This window comes from Heterodontus francisci, chromosome 3 (genome assembly GCF_036365525.1).
Source record: "Heterodontus francisci isolate sHetFra1 chromosome 3, sHetFra1.hap1, whole genome shotgun sequence".
Lineage (NCBI taxonomy): Eukaryota > Metazoa > Chordata > Chondrichthyes > Heterodontiformes > Heterodontidae > Heterodontus > Heterodontus francisci.
Window position 1 is genome coordinate 212,504,379 of NC_090373.1, and position 13,576 is coordinate 212,517,954.

Genomic DNA, 13,576 nt, shown 5'->3' on the forward strand with positions numbered 1-13,576 from the left:
TGAGGGAGTGCTGTATTGTCGGAGGTTCAGTACTGAGGGAGTGCTGCACTGTCCGAGGGTCAGTACTGAGGGAGTGCTGCACTGTCCGAGGGTCAGTGCTGAGGGTGCGCTGCTCTGTCGGGGGGTCAGTACTGAGGGAGCGCTGCACTGTCCGAGGGTCAGTGCTGAGGGAGTGCTGCACTGTCCGAGGGTCAGTACTGAAGGAGCGCTGCACTGTCCAAGGGTCAGTTCTGAGGGAGTGCTGCACTGTCCGAGGGTCAGTACTGAGGGAGCGCTGCTCTGTTGGAGGGTCAGTACTGAGGGAGCGCTGCACTGTCGGAGGGTCAGTACTGAGGCAGTGCTGCACTGTACGAGGGTCAGTGCTGAGGGAGCACTGCGCTGTCAGAGGGTCAGTACTGAGGAAGTGCTGCACTGTCAGAGGGTCAGTACTGAGGGAGTGCTGTATTGTCGGCGGGTCAGTACTGAGGGAGTGCTGCACTGTCAGAGGGTCAGTGCTGAGGGAGTGCTGCACTGTCCGAGGTTCAGTGCTGAGGGAGTGCTGCACTGTCCGAGGGTCAGTGCTGAGGGAGTGCTGTACTGTCCGAGGGTCAGTGCTGAGGGAGTGCTGCACTGTCCGAGGGTCAGTACTGAGGGAGTGCTGCACTGTCCGAGGGTCAGTACTGAGGGAGCGCTGCACTGTCCGAGGGTCAGTACTGAGGGAGCGCTGCTCTGTCGGAGAGTCAGTACTGAGGTTCAGTACTGAGGGAGCGCTGCACTGTCCGAGTGTCAGTGCTGAGGAAGCGCTGCACTGTCCGAGGGTCAGTGCTGAGGGAGCGCTGCACTGTCCGAGGTTCAGTGCTGAGGGAGTGCTGCACTGTCCGAGGGTCAGTGCTGAGGGAGTGCTGCACTGTCCGAGGGTCAGTACTGAGGGAGCGCTGCTCTGTCGGTGGGTCAGTACTGAGGGAGCGCTGCGCTGTCAGAGGGTCAGTACTGAGGGAGCGCTGCGCTGTCAGAGGGTCAGTACTGAGGGAGTGCTGCACTGTCAGAGGGTCAGTACTGAGGGAGCGCTGCACTGTCAGAGGGTCAGTACTGAGGGAGCGCTGCGCTGTTGGTGGGTCAGTACTGAGGGAGCGCTGCGCTGTCAGAGGGTCAGTACTGAGGGAGTGCTGCACTGTCAGAGGGTCAGTACTGAGGGAGCGCTGCGCTGTCGGTGGGTCAGTACTGAGGGAGTGCTGCACTGTCAGAGGGTCAGTATTGAGGGAGCGCTGCGCTGTCGGTGGGTCAGTACTGAGGGAGCGCTGCGCTGTCGGTGGGTCAGTACTGAGGGAGCGCTGCACTGTCAGAGGGTCAGTACTGAGGGAGCGCTGCACTGTCAGAAGGTCAGTAGTGAGGGAGCGCTGTGCTGTCGGATGGTCAGTACTGAGTGAGTGCTGCGCTGTCGGTGGGTCAGTACTGAGGGCATGCTTCACTGTCCGAGGGTCAGTGCTGAGGGAGTGCTGCCCTGTCGGAATGTCAGTAGTGAGGGATTGCTGCACTGTCCGAGGGTCAGTGCTGAGGGAGTGCTGCACTGTCCGAGGTTCAGTACTGAAGGAGTGCTGCACTGTCAGAGGGTCAGTACTGAGGGAGTGCTGCACTGTCCGAGGGTCAGTTCTGAGGAAGTGCTGCACTGTCAGACGGTCAGTACTGAGGGAGCGCTGCTCTGTCGGAGGGTCAGTACTGAGGCAGTGCTGCACTGTCAGAAGGTCAGTACTGAGGGAGCGCTGCGCTGTCGGAGGGTCCGTACTGAGGGAGCGCAGCACTGTCAGAAGGTCAGTACTGAGGGAGCGCTGCTCTGTCGGAGGGTCAGTGCTGAGGGAGTGCTGCACTGTCGGAGGGTCAGTACTGAGGGAGCGCTGCACTGTTGGAGGGGCAGTACTGAGGAAGCGCTGCACTGTCGGAGGGTCAGTGCTGAGGGAGTGCTGCACTGTCGCAGGGTCAGTACTGAGGGAGCGCTGCGCTGTCGGAGGTTTAGTACTGAGGGAGTGCTGCGCTGTCAGAGGGTCAGTACTGAGGGAGCGCTGCACTGTCGGAGGGTCAGTACTGAGGGAGCGCTGCGCTGTCAGAGGGTCAGTACTGAGGGTCAGTACTGAGGGAGCGTTGCACGGTCCGAGGGTCAGTACTGAGGGAGTGCTGCACTGTCCGAGGGTCAGTGCTGAGGGAGTGCTGCACTGTCAGAAGGTCAGTACTGAGGGGGCACTGCACTGTCAGAGGGTCAGTACTGAGGGAGTGCTGCGCTGTCGGATGTTTAGTTCTGAGGGAGTGCTGCGCTGTCGGAGGGTCAGTACTGAGGGTCAGTACTGAGGGATCGCTGCTCTGTCGGAGGCTCAGTACTGAGGGAGTGCTGCGCTGTCGGAGGTTCAGTACTGAGGGAGTGCTGCGCTGTCCGAGGGTCAGTGCTGAGGGAGTCCTGCACTATCCGAGGGTCAGTGCTGAGGGAGTGCTGCACTGTCGGAGGGTCAGTACTGAGGGAGCGCTTCACTGTCGGAGGGTCAGTACTGAGGGAGCGCTGCACTGTCAGAGGGTCAGTACTGAGGGAGTGGTGTATTGTCGGCGGGTCAGTACTGAGGGAGTGCTGCACTGTCAGAGGGTCAGTGCTGAGGGAGTGCTGCACTGTCCGAGGGTCAGTGCTGAGGGAGTGCTGCACTGTCCGAGGGTCAGTGCTGAGGGAGTGCTGTACTGTCCGAGGGTCAGTGCTGAGGGAGTGCTGCACTGTCCGAGGGTCAGTACTGAGGGAGTGCTGCACTGTCCGAGGGTGACTACTGAGGTAGTGCTGCTCTGTCGGAGGGTCAGTGCTGAGGGAGTGCTGCACTGTCCGAGGGTCAGTGCTGAGGGAGTGCTACACTGTCCGAGGGTTAGTACTGAGGGAGTGCTGCACTGTCCGAGGGTCAGTACTGAGGGAGCGCTGCACTGTCCGAGGGTCAGTACTGAGGGAGCGCTGCTCTGTCGGAGAGTCAGTACTGAGGGAGTGCTGCGCTGTCAGAGGTTCAGTACTGAGGGAGCGCTGCTCTGTCGGAGGGTCAGTACTGAGGGAGTGCTGCGCTGTCGGAGGTTCAGTACTGAGGGTTGTGCTGCGCTGTCGGAGGGTCAGTACTGAGGGTCAGTACTGAGGGAGTGCTGCTCTGTCGGAGGGTCAGTACTGAGGGAGTGCTGCGCTGTCGGAGGTTCAGTACTGAGGGAGTGCTGCGCTGTCGGAGGGTCAGTACTGAGGGTAAGTACTGAGGGAGCGCTGCACTGTCCGAGGGTCAGTACTGAGGGAGCGCTGCTCTGTCGGAGGGTCAGTACTGAGGGAGTGCTGCGCTGTCGGAGGTTCAGTACTGAGGGAGTGCTGCGCTGTCGGAGGGTCAGTACTGAGGGATCGCTGCTCTGTCGGAGGTTCCGTACTGAGGGAGTGCTGCGCTGTCGGAGGTTCAGTACTGAGGGAGTGCTGCGCTGTCCGAGGGTCAGTGCTGAGGGAGTCCTGCACTATCCGAGGGTCAGTGCTGAGGGAGTGCTGCATTGTCGGAGGGTCAGTACTGAGGGAGCGCTTCACTGTCGGAGGGTCAGTACTGAGGGAGCGCTGCACTGTCAGAGGGTCAGTACTGAGGGAGTGCTGTATTGTCGGCGGGTCAGTACTGAGGGAGTGCTGCACTGTCAGAGGGTCAGTGCTGAGGGAGTGCTGCACTGTCCGAGGGTCAGTGCTGAGGGAGTGCTGCACTGTCCGAGGGTCAGTGCTGAGGGAGTGCTGTACTGTCCGAGGGTCAGTGCTGAGGGAGTGCTGCACTGTCCGAGGGTCAGTGCTGAGGGAGTGCTGCACTGTCCGAGGGTCAGTACTGAGGGAGTGCTGCACTGTCCGAGGGTCAGTACTGAGGGAGCGCTGCACTATCCGAGGGTCAGTACTGAGGGAGCGCTGCTCTGTCGGAGAGTCAGTACTGAGGTTCAGTACTGAGGGAGCGCTGCACTGTCCGAGTGTCAGTGCTGAGGAAGCGCTGCACTGTCCGAGGGTCAGTGCTGAGGGAGTGCTGCACTGTCCGAGTGTCAGTGCTGAGGGAGTGCTGCACTGTCGCAGGGTCAGTACTGAGGGAGCGCTGCGCTGTCGGAGGTTTAGTACTGAGGGAGTGCTGCGCTGACAGAGGGTCAGTACTGAGGGAGCGCTGCACTGTCGGAGGGTCAGTACTGAGGGAGCGCTGCGCTGTCAGAGGGTCAGTACTGAGGGTCAGTACTGAGGGAGCGCTGCACGGTCCGAGGGTCAGTACTGAGGGAGTGCTGCACTGTCCGAGGGTCAGTACTGAGGGGGCACTGCACTGTCAGAGGGTCAGTACTGAGGGAGTGCTGCGCTGTCGGATGTTTAGTTCTGAGGGAGTGCTGCGCTGTCGGAGGTTTAGTTCTGAGGGAGTGCTGCGCTGTCGGAGGTTTAGTTCTGAGGGAGTGCTGCGCTGTCGGAGGGTCAGTACTGAGGGAGCGCTGCACTGTCGGAGGGTCAGTACTGAGGGAGCGCTGCGCTGTCGTAGGGTCAGTACTGAGGGTCAGTACTGAGGGAGTGCTGCTCTGTCGGAGGGTCAGTACTGAGGGAGTGCTGCGCTGTCGGAGATTCAGTACTGAGGGAGTGCTGCGCTGTCGGAGGGTCAGTACTGAGGTTCAGTACTGAGGGAGCGCTGCACTGTCCGAGGGTCAGTACTGAGGGAGCGCTGCTCTGTCGGAGGGTCAGTACTGAGGGAGTGCTGCGCTGTAGGAGGTTCAGTACTGAGGGAGTGCTGCGCTGTCGGAGGGTCAGTACTGAGGGTCAGTACTGAGGGAGTGCTGCTCTGTCGTAGGGTCAGTACTGAGGGAGTGCTGCGCTGTCGGAGGTTCAGTACTGAGGGAGTGCTGCGCTGTCGGAGGGTCAGTACTGAGGGTCAGTACTGAGGGAGCGCTGCACTGTCCGAGGGTCAGTACTGAGGGAGCGCTGCTCTGTCGGAGGGTCAGTACTGAGGGAGTGCTGCGCTGTCGGAGGTTCAGTACTGAGGGAGTGCTGCGCTGTCGGAGGGTCAGTACTGAGGGTCAGTACTGAGGGATCGCTGCTCTGTCGGAGGTTCAGTACTGAGGGAGTGCTGCGCTGTCGGAGGTTCAGTACTGAGGGAGTGCTGTGCTGTCCGAGGGTCAGTGCTGAGGGAGTCCTGCACTATCCGAGGGTCAGTGCTGAGGGAGTGCTGCACTGTCGGAGGGTCAGTACTGAGGGAGCGCTTCACTGTCGGAGGGTCAGTACTGAGGGAGCGCTGCACTGTCAGAGGGTCAGTACTGAGGGAGTGGTGTATTGTCGGCGGGTCAGTACTGAGGGAGTGCTGCACTGTCAGAGGGTCAGTGCTGAGGGAGTGCTGCACTGTCCGAGGGTCAGTGCTGAGGGAGTGCTGCACTGTCCGAGGGTCAGTGCTGAGGGAGTGCTGTACTGTCCGAGGGTCAGTGCTGAGGGAGTGCTGCACTGTCCGAGGGTCAGTACTGAGGGAGTGCTGCACTGTCCGAGGGTGACTACTGAGGTAGTGCTGCTCTGTCGGAGGGTCAGTGCTGAGGGAGTGCTGCACTGTCCGAGGGTCAGTGCTGAGGGAGTGCTGCACTGTCCGAGGGTCAGTACTGAGGGAGTGCTGCACTGTCCGAGGGTCAGTACTGAGGGAGCGCTGCACTGTCCGAGGGTCAGTACTGAGGGAGCGCTGCTCTGTCGGAGAGTCAGTACTGAGGGAGTGCTGCGCTGTCAGAGGTTCAGTACTGAGGGAGCGCTGCTCTGTCGGAGGGTCAGTACTGAGGGAGTGCTGCGCTGTCGGAGGTTCAGTACTGAGGGTTGTGCTGCGCTGTCGGAGGGTCAGTACTGAGGGTCAGTACTGAGGGAGTGCTGCTCTGTCGGAGGGTCAGTACTGAGGGAGTGCTGCGCTGTCGGAGGTTCAGTACTGAGGGAGTGCTGCGCTGTCGGAGGGTCAGTACTGAGGGTAAGTACTGAGGGAGCGCTGCACTGTCCGAGGGTCAGTACTGAGGGAGCGCTGCTCTGTCGGAGGGTCAGTACTGAGGGAGTGCTGCGCTGTCGGAGGTTCAGTACTGAGGGAGTGCTGCGCTGTCGGAGGGTCAGTACTGAGGGATCGCTGCTCTGTCGGAGGTTCCGTACTGAGGGAGTGCTGCGCTGTCGGAGGTTCAGTACTGAGGGAGTGCTGCGCTGTCCGAGGGTCAGTGCTGAGGGAGTCCTGCACTATCCGAGGGTCAGTGCTGAGGGAGTGCTGCATTGTCGGAGGGTCAGTACTGAGGGAGCGCTTCACTGTCGGAGGGTCAGTACTGAGGGAGCGCTGCACTGTCAGAGGGTCAGTACTGAGGGAGTGCTGTATTGTCGGCGGGTCAGTACTGAGGGAGTGCTGCACTGTCAGAGGGTCAGTGCTGAGGGAGTGCTGCACTGTCCGAGGGTCAGTGCTGAGGGAGTGCTGTACTGTCCGAGGGTCAGTGCTGAGGGAGTGCTGCACTGTCCGAGGGTCAGTGCTGAGGGAGTGCTGCACTGTCCGAGGGTCAGTACTGAGGGAGTGCTGCACTGTCCGAGGGTCAGTACTGAGGGAGCGCTGCACTGTCCGAGGGTCAGTACTGAGGGAGCGCTGCTCTGTCGGAGAGTCAGTACTGAGGTTCAGTACTGAGGGAGCGCTGCACTGTCCGAGTGTCAGTTCTGAGGAAGTGCTGCACTGTCAGATGGTCAGTACTGAGGGAGCGTTGCTCTGTCGGAGGGTCAGTACTGAGGCAGTGCTGCACTGTCAGAAGGTCAGTACTGAGGGAGCGCTGCGCTGTCGGAGGGTCCGTACTGAGGGAGCGCAGCACTGTCAGAAGGTCAGTACTGAGGGAGCGCTGCTCTGTCGGAGGGTCAGTGCTGAGGGAGTGCTGCACTGTCAGAAGTTCAGTACTGAGGGAGCGCTGCACTGTCGGAGGGTCAGTACTGAGGGAGCGCAGCACTGTCGGAGGGTCAGTACTGAGGGAGTGCTGCTCTGTCGGAGGGTCAGTACTGAGGGAGCGCAGCACTGTCGGAGGGTCAGTGCTGAGGGAGTGCTGCACTGTCCGAGGGTCAGTGCTGAGGGAGTGCTGCACTGTCCGAGGGTCAGTACTGAGGGAGCGCTGCACTGTCGGAGGGTCAATACTGAGGGAGCGCTGCGCTGTTGTAGGGTCAGTACTGAGGGAGCGCTGCACTGTCCGAGGGTCAGTGCTGAGGGAGTGCTGCACTGTCGGAGGGTCAGTACTGAGGGAGCAATGCACTGTCAGAGGGTCAGTGCTGAGGGAGTGCTGCACTGTCCGAGGGTCAGTGCTGAGGGAGTGCTGCACTGTCCGAGGGTCAGTACTGAGGGAGTGCTGCACTGTCAGAGGGTCAGTACTGAGGGAGCGCTGCACTGTCAGAGGGTCAGTACTGAGGGAGCGCTGCACTGTCAGAGGGTCAGTACTGAGGGAGCGCTGCGCTGTTGGTGGGTCAGTACTGAGGGAGCGCTGCGCTGTCAGAGGGTCAGTACTGAGGGAGTGCTGCACTGTCAGAGGGTCAGTACTGAGGGAGCGCTGCGCTGTCGGTGGGTCAGTACTGAGGGAGTGCTGCACTGTCAGAGGGTCAGTACTGAGGGAGCGCTGCACTGTCGGTGGGTCAGTACTGAGGGAGCGCTGCACTGTCAGAGGGTCAGTAGTGAGGGAGTGCTGCACTGTCAGAGGGTCAGTACTGAGGGAGCGCTGCACTGTCAGAAGGTCAGTAGTGAGGGAGCGCTGTGCTGTCGGATGGTCAGTACTGAGTGAGTGCTGCGCTGTCGGTGGGTCAGTACTGAGGGAGTGCTGCACTGTCCGAGGGTCAGTTCTGAGGAAGTGCTGCACTGTCAGACGGTCAGTACTGAGGGAGTGCTGCACTGTCGGAGGGTCAGTACTGAGGCAGTGCTGCACTGTCAGAAGGTCAGTACTGAGGGAGCGCTGCGCTGTCGGAGGGTCCGTACTGAGGGAGCGCTGCACTGTCAGAGGGTCAGTACTGAGGGAGCGCTGCTCTGTCGGAGGGTCAGTGCTGAGGGAGTGCTGCACTGTCGGAGGGTCAGTGCTGAGGGAGTGCTGCACTGTCGGAGGGTCAGTACTGAGGGAGCGCAGCACTGTCGGAGGGTCAGTACTGAGGGAGTGCTGCTCTGTCGGAGGGTCAGTACTGAGGGAGCGCTGCTCTGTCGGAGGGTCAGTACTGAGGGCGCGCAGCACTGTTGGAGGGAGTGAAAGACTGTTTCCTCTGGCTGGGGTGCGCAGGACACAGTGCCAAGTGATAAGTATGTGTTGAGCTCCTCTTGCTCTTGTTCACAGTTACAATGCAGTTCTTTTACTTCCGGCTCCTCTCCATAGAAACCTTTGACATCATCAGCCGGATCATGCAGTACGTGTCTGGAGCCAATATGTCGCATCAGCTACCGATATCAGAGGCCATGCTGACCTATAAGCAGAAGAGGTGAGGCTGCCGTATCAGACGTGCGTTTGCTAGCTGCCAGTAACTGGTGCAATCTGTCCAGCCGAGAATCTTTCCACTTCAGAGGCCAGCTCCCAGAAAATTCCCTACCTTCAGCCTTCTTTCCTGAAATCCTCGAGTGGAGGCATAGCCTGCATCTAAATTTCAGGTTTCCTCCCGATTCCTCTTGGGAGCTGCTTCCTCTCTCTCATTCGCCCAGAAATTACTGTCAGCAAACACACTTAACAAGTCCAGTCCACATCTTTCTGCGGCTATCTTAACACGGGAGATAAAAGTGGTATTCTCTAAATACTGGTCAGTGTGCTTGTCACATCCCTGCGGAAAAGTGTTGATGAAATTAAATGCTGACCAGCAGCCACTAGATGTCAGTAATGTTCAGTGGGCTGTCAGCATTTAGCTGATCAAGCATCTTTGCCTGAGAGGGAACAGTGATAGCAGAAAAGGTTTGAAGGATCTACAAGTTGCATCATTGAGCCTAAACATGGTGTTTGTGGACTAGATTACTCCTTCACTCTTGTCAGTGTAGAGCTTCTTAGCAGAAATGCTCCTGCATGAATACACTGTAAGCAACAATATGTGGAATTGGTTTCCTCCTTTTTTGATGGTATATTTGTCCTCTCTCTGCACACAATGCACCTTCCTCGGCTGACAGGAGACAGAGGTACCAAGGGTGTATAACAGAGTGGCCTGAGCTTAATTCTCAGTTTTTGTGAGGAATGGCTCCTCCCCAGGAGATCAGGACCCCGGCCTCCATTCTCAGAGAGTCAAAATGGCACAGAAATATGCCATTCTGCCCATCGAGACCATGCCAACTCTCTCCAGAGCAATCTAATCAGTCCCATTCCCCGGCTCTATCCCTGTAACCCTGTAAGTTTCTTTCCCTCAAGTGGCCATCCAATTTCCTTCTGAAATCATTGATCGTCTCCACTTCCACCACCTTTGTGGGCAGCAAATTCCAGGTCATTACCACTCACTGCATGAGAAAGCTCTTCCTCACATTCCCCCTTGTATCTCTTGTCCAAAACCTTCAATCTGTGTCCCTTAGACCTTGTACTAATGGGAACAGCTTTTCTTTGTCTACCTTATCTAGACCTGTTATAATCTTGTACACCTCCATCAAATCACCCCTCAGTCTCCTTTGCTGCAAGGAGAACAACCCCAGCTTCCCCAACCTATCCTTGTAGTTAAAATCACTCATCCCTGGAACCATTCTGGTAAATCTCCTTTGCACCCTCAAAAAGGACCCTCACATCCTTAGATCAGAATTGGATGTAATACTCTAGTTATGGCAAAACCAGAATTTTATAAAGGTTCAGTATAACTTCCCTCCCTTTGTCTTCACTACCTCTATTTATGAAGCCCAAGAACCCTTATGCCTCAGATCAGGGCCTCGGCTTCCGTTCTGACCCCCATCTGGAGATCAAGCCCTCGGCCTCCGTTCTGACCCTGATCAGGGAATCAGGGCCTCAGCCTTTGTTCTGACACTCATCTGGAGACCAAGCCCTCGGCCTCCATTCTGACCCTGATCAGGGAATCAGGGCCTCAGCCTTTGTTCTGACCCTCCTCAGGAGATCAGGGCCTCGGCCTCCGTTTTGACGCTCATCAGGGGATCAGGGCCACTGCCTCCGTTCTGACCCTCCTCAGGAGATCAGGACCTCTGCCTCCATTCTGACCCTCCTCAGGAGATCAGGGCCTCGGCCTCCGTTCTGACCCTCATCAGGAGATCAGGGCCTCGGCCTCCGTTCTGACCCTCTTCAGGAGATCAGGGCCTGGGCCTCCGTTCTGACCCTCCTCAGGAGATCAGGGCCTCGGCCTCCGTTCTGACCCTCATCAGGAGATCAGGGCCTCGGCCTCCGTTCTGACCCTCTTCAGGAGATCAGGGCCTCGGCCTCCGTTCTGACCCTCCTCAGGAGATCAGGGCCTCGGCCTCCGTTCTGACCCTATTCAGGTGATCAGGGCCTCGGCCTCCGTTCTGACCCTCCTCAGGAGATCAGGGCCTCGGCCTCCGTTATGACCCTCATCAGCGAATCTGGGCCTCGGCCTTTGTTCTGACCCTCTTCAGGGGATCAGGGCCTCCGCCTCTGTTCTGACCCTCTTCAGGAGATCAGGGCCTCGACCTCCGTTCTGACCCTCCTCAGGAGATCAGGGCTTGGCCTCCGTTCTGACACCCCTCAGGAGATCAGAGATCGTCCACCGTTCTGACCCTCATCAGGGGATCAGGGCCTCGGCCTCCGTTATGACCCACCTCAGGAGATCAGGGCCTCGGCCTCCGTTCTGACCCTCATCAGTGGACCAGGACCTCGGCCTCCGTTCTGACCCTCCTCAGGAGATCAGGGCCTCGGCCTCCGTTCTGACCCTCATCAGTGGATCAGGGCCTCGGCCTCCGTTCTGACCCTCCTCAGGAGATCAGGGCCTCGGCCTCCGTTCAGACCCTCCTCAGGAGATCAGGGCCTCGGCCTCCGTTCTGACCCTCATCAGGAGATCAGGGCCTCAGCCTCCGTTCTGACCCTCTTCAGGAGTTCAGGGCCTCGGCCTCCGTTCTGACCCTCCTCAGGAGATCAGGGCCTCGGCCTCCGTTCTGACCCTCATCTGGAGATCAGGGCCTCGGCCTCTGTTCTGACCCACCTCAGGAGATCAGGGCCTCGGCCTCTGTTCTGACCCTCATCTGGAGATCAGGGCCTCAGCTTCCGTTCTGCCCCTCCTCAGGAGAACAGGGCCTCGGCCGCCGTTCTGACCCTCTTCAGGAGATCAGGGCCTCGGCGTCCGTTCTGATCCTCATCTGGAGATCAGAGCCTCGGCCTCCTTTCTGACCCTCCTCAGGAGATCAGGGCCTGGCCTCCGTTCTGACCCTCCTCAGGAGATCAGGGCCTCGGCCTCCGTTCTGACCCTCTTCAGGATATCAGGGCTTCGGCTTCCGTTCTGACCCTCTTTAGAAGATCAGGGCCTCGGCCTCCGTTCTGACCCTCATCAGGAGATCAGGGCCTTGGCTTCCGTTCTGACCCTCTTCAGGAGATCAGAGATCGTCCACCGTTCTGACCCTCATCAGGGGATCAGGGCCTCGGCCTCTGTTCTGACCCTCTTCAGGAGTTCAGGGCCTCGGCCTCCGTTCTGACCCTCCTCAGGAGATCAGTGCCTCGGCCTCCGTACTGACCCTCTTCAGGTGATCAGGGCCTCGGCCTCCATTCTGACCCTCCTCAGGAGATCAGGGCCTCGGCCTCCGTTCTGACCCTGCTCAGGAGATCAGGGCTTGGCCTCCGTTCTGACCCTGCTCAGGAGATCAGGGCCTTGGCCGCCGTTCTGACCTTCTTCAGGAGATCAGGGCCTCGGCCTTTGTTCTGACCCTCATCAGGGGATCAGGGCCTCGGCCTCCGTTCTGACCCTCATCAGGAAATCAGGGCCTCGGCCTCCGTTCTGACCCTTTTCAGGAGATCAGGGCCTCGGCCTCCGTTCTGACCCTCATCAGGAAATCAGGGCTTCGGCCTCCGTTCTGACCCACCTCAGGAGATCAGGGCCACGGCCTCCGTTCTGACCCTCATCAGGAGATCAGGGCCTCGGCCTCCATTCTGACCCTCTTCAGGAGATCAGGGCCTCGGCCTCCGTTCTGACCCTCATCAGGAGATCAGGGCCTCGGCCTCCGTTCTGACCCTCTTCAGTGGATCAGGGCCTCGGCCTCCATTCTGACCCTCTTCAGGAGATCAGGGCCTCAGCCTCCGTTCTGACCCTCATCAGGAGATCAGGGCCTCGGCCTCCGTTCTGACCCTCTTCAGGAGATCAGGGCCTCGGCCTCCGTTATGACCCTCATCAGCGAATCTGGGCCTCGGCCTTTGTTCTGACCCTCTTCAGGGGATCAGGGCCTCGGCCTCCGTTCTGACCCTGTTCAGGAGATCAGGGCCTTGGCCTCCGTTATGACCCTCATCAGCGAATCTGGGCCTCGGCCTTTGTTCTGACCCTCTTCAGGGGATCAGGGCCTCGGCCTCCGTTCTGACTCTCCTCAGGAGATCAGGGCCTCGGCTTTTGTTCTGACTCTCCTCAGGAGATCAGAGCCTCGGCCTCCATTCTGACCCTCCTCAGGTGATCAGCGCCTGGCCTCCGTTCTGACCCACCTCAGGAGATCAGGGCCTCGGCCTCCGTTCTGACCCTCCTCAGGAGATCAGGGCCTGGCCTCCGTTCTGACCCTCCTCAGGCGATCAGGGCCTCGGCCTCCGTTCTGACCCTCTTCAGGAGATCAGGGCCTCGGCCTCCGTTCTGACCCTCCTCAGGAGATCAGGGCCTCGGCCTCCGTTCTGACCCTCATCTGGAGATCAGGGCCTCGGCCTCCGTTCTGACCCTCTTCAGGAGATCAGGGCCTCGACCTCCGTTCTGACCCTCCTCAGGAGATCAGGGCCTGGCCTCCGTTCTGACACCCCTCAGGAGATCAGAGATCGTCCACCGTTCTGACCCTCATCAGGGGATCAGGGCCTCGGCCTCCGTTATGACCCACCTCAGGAGATCAGGGCCTCGGCCTCCGTTCTGACCCTCATCAGTGGACCAGGGCCTCGGCCTCCGTTCTGACCCTCCTCAGGAGATCAGGGCCTCGGCCTCCATTCTGACCCTCATCAGTGGATCAGGGCCTCGGCCTCCGTTCTGACCCTCTTCAGGAGATCAGGGCCTCGACCTCCGTTCTGACCCTCCTCAGGAGATCAGGGCCTGGCCTCCGTTCTGACACCCCTCAGGAGATCAGAGATCGTCCACCGTTCTGACCCTCATCAGGGGATCAGGGCCTCGGCCTCCGTTATGACCCACCTCAGGAGATCAGGGCCTCGGCCTCCGTTCTGACCCTCATCAGTGGACCAGGACCTCGGCCTCCGTTCTGACCCTCCTCAGGAGATCAGGGCCTCGGCCTCCGTTCTGACCCTCATCAGTGGATCAGGGCCTCGGCCTCCGTTCTGACCCTCCTCAGGAGATCAGGGCCTCGGCCTCCGTTCAGACCCTCCTCAGGAGATCAGGGCCTCGGCCTCCGTTCTGACCCTCATCAGGAGATCAGGGCCACAGCCTCCGTTCTGACCCTCTTCAGGTGATCAGGGCCTCGGCCTCCGCTCTGACCCTCATCAGGAGATCAGTGCCTCGGCCTCCGTTCTG

The 13,576-nt window shown here is 59.5% G+C and overlaps 1 protein-coding gene across 2 annotated transcripts in view; it reads left to right on the forward strand.

Moving 5' to 3' along the window:
- Nucleotides 1-13,576, forward strand: part of si:ch211-126j24.1 (phosphofurin acidic cluster sorting protein 1) — an 862,277-nt gene that overhangs the window by 516,547 nt on the left and 332,154 nt on the right. For both annotated transcript variants that reach the window (XM_068028323.1, XM_068028324.1), the window contains exon 18: nucleotides 8,338-8,440. In XM_068028323.1, the coding sequence (XP_067884424.1) occupies nucleotides 8,338-8,440 (103 nt within the window). The remainder of the gene's footprint in view (nucleotides 1-8,337; nucleotides 8,441-13,576) is intronic.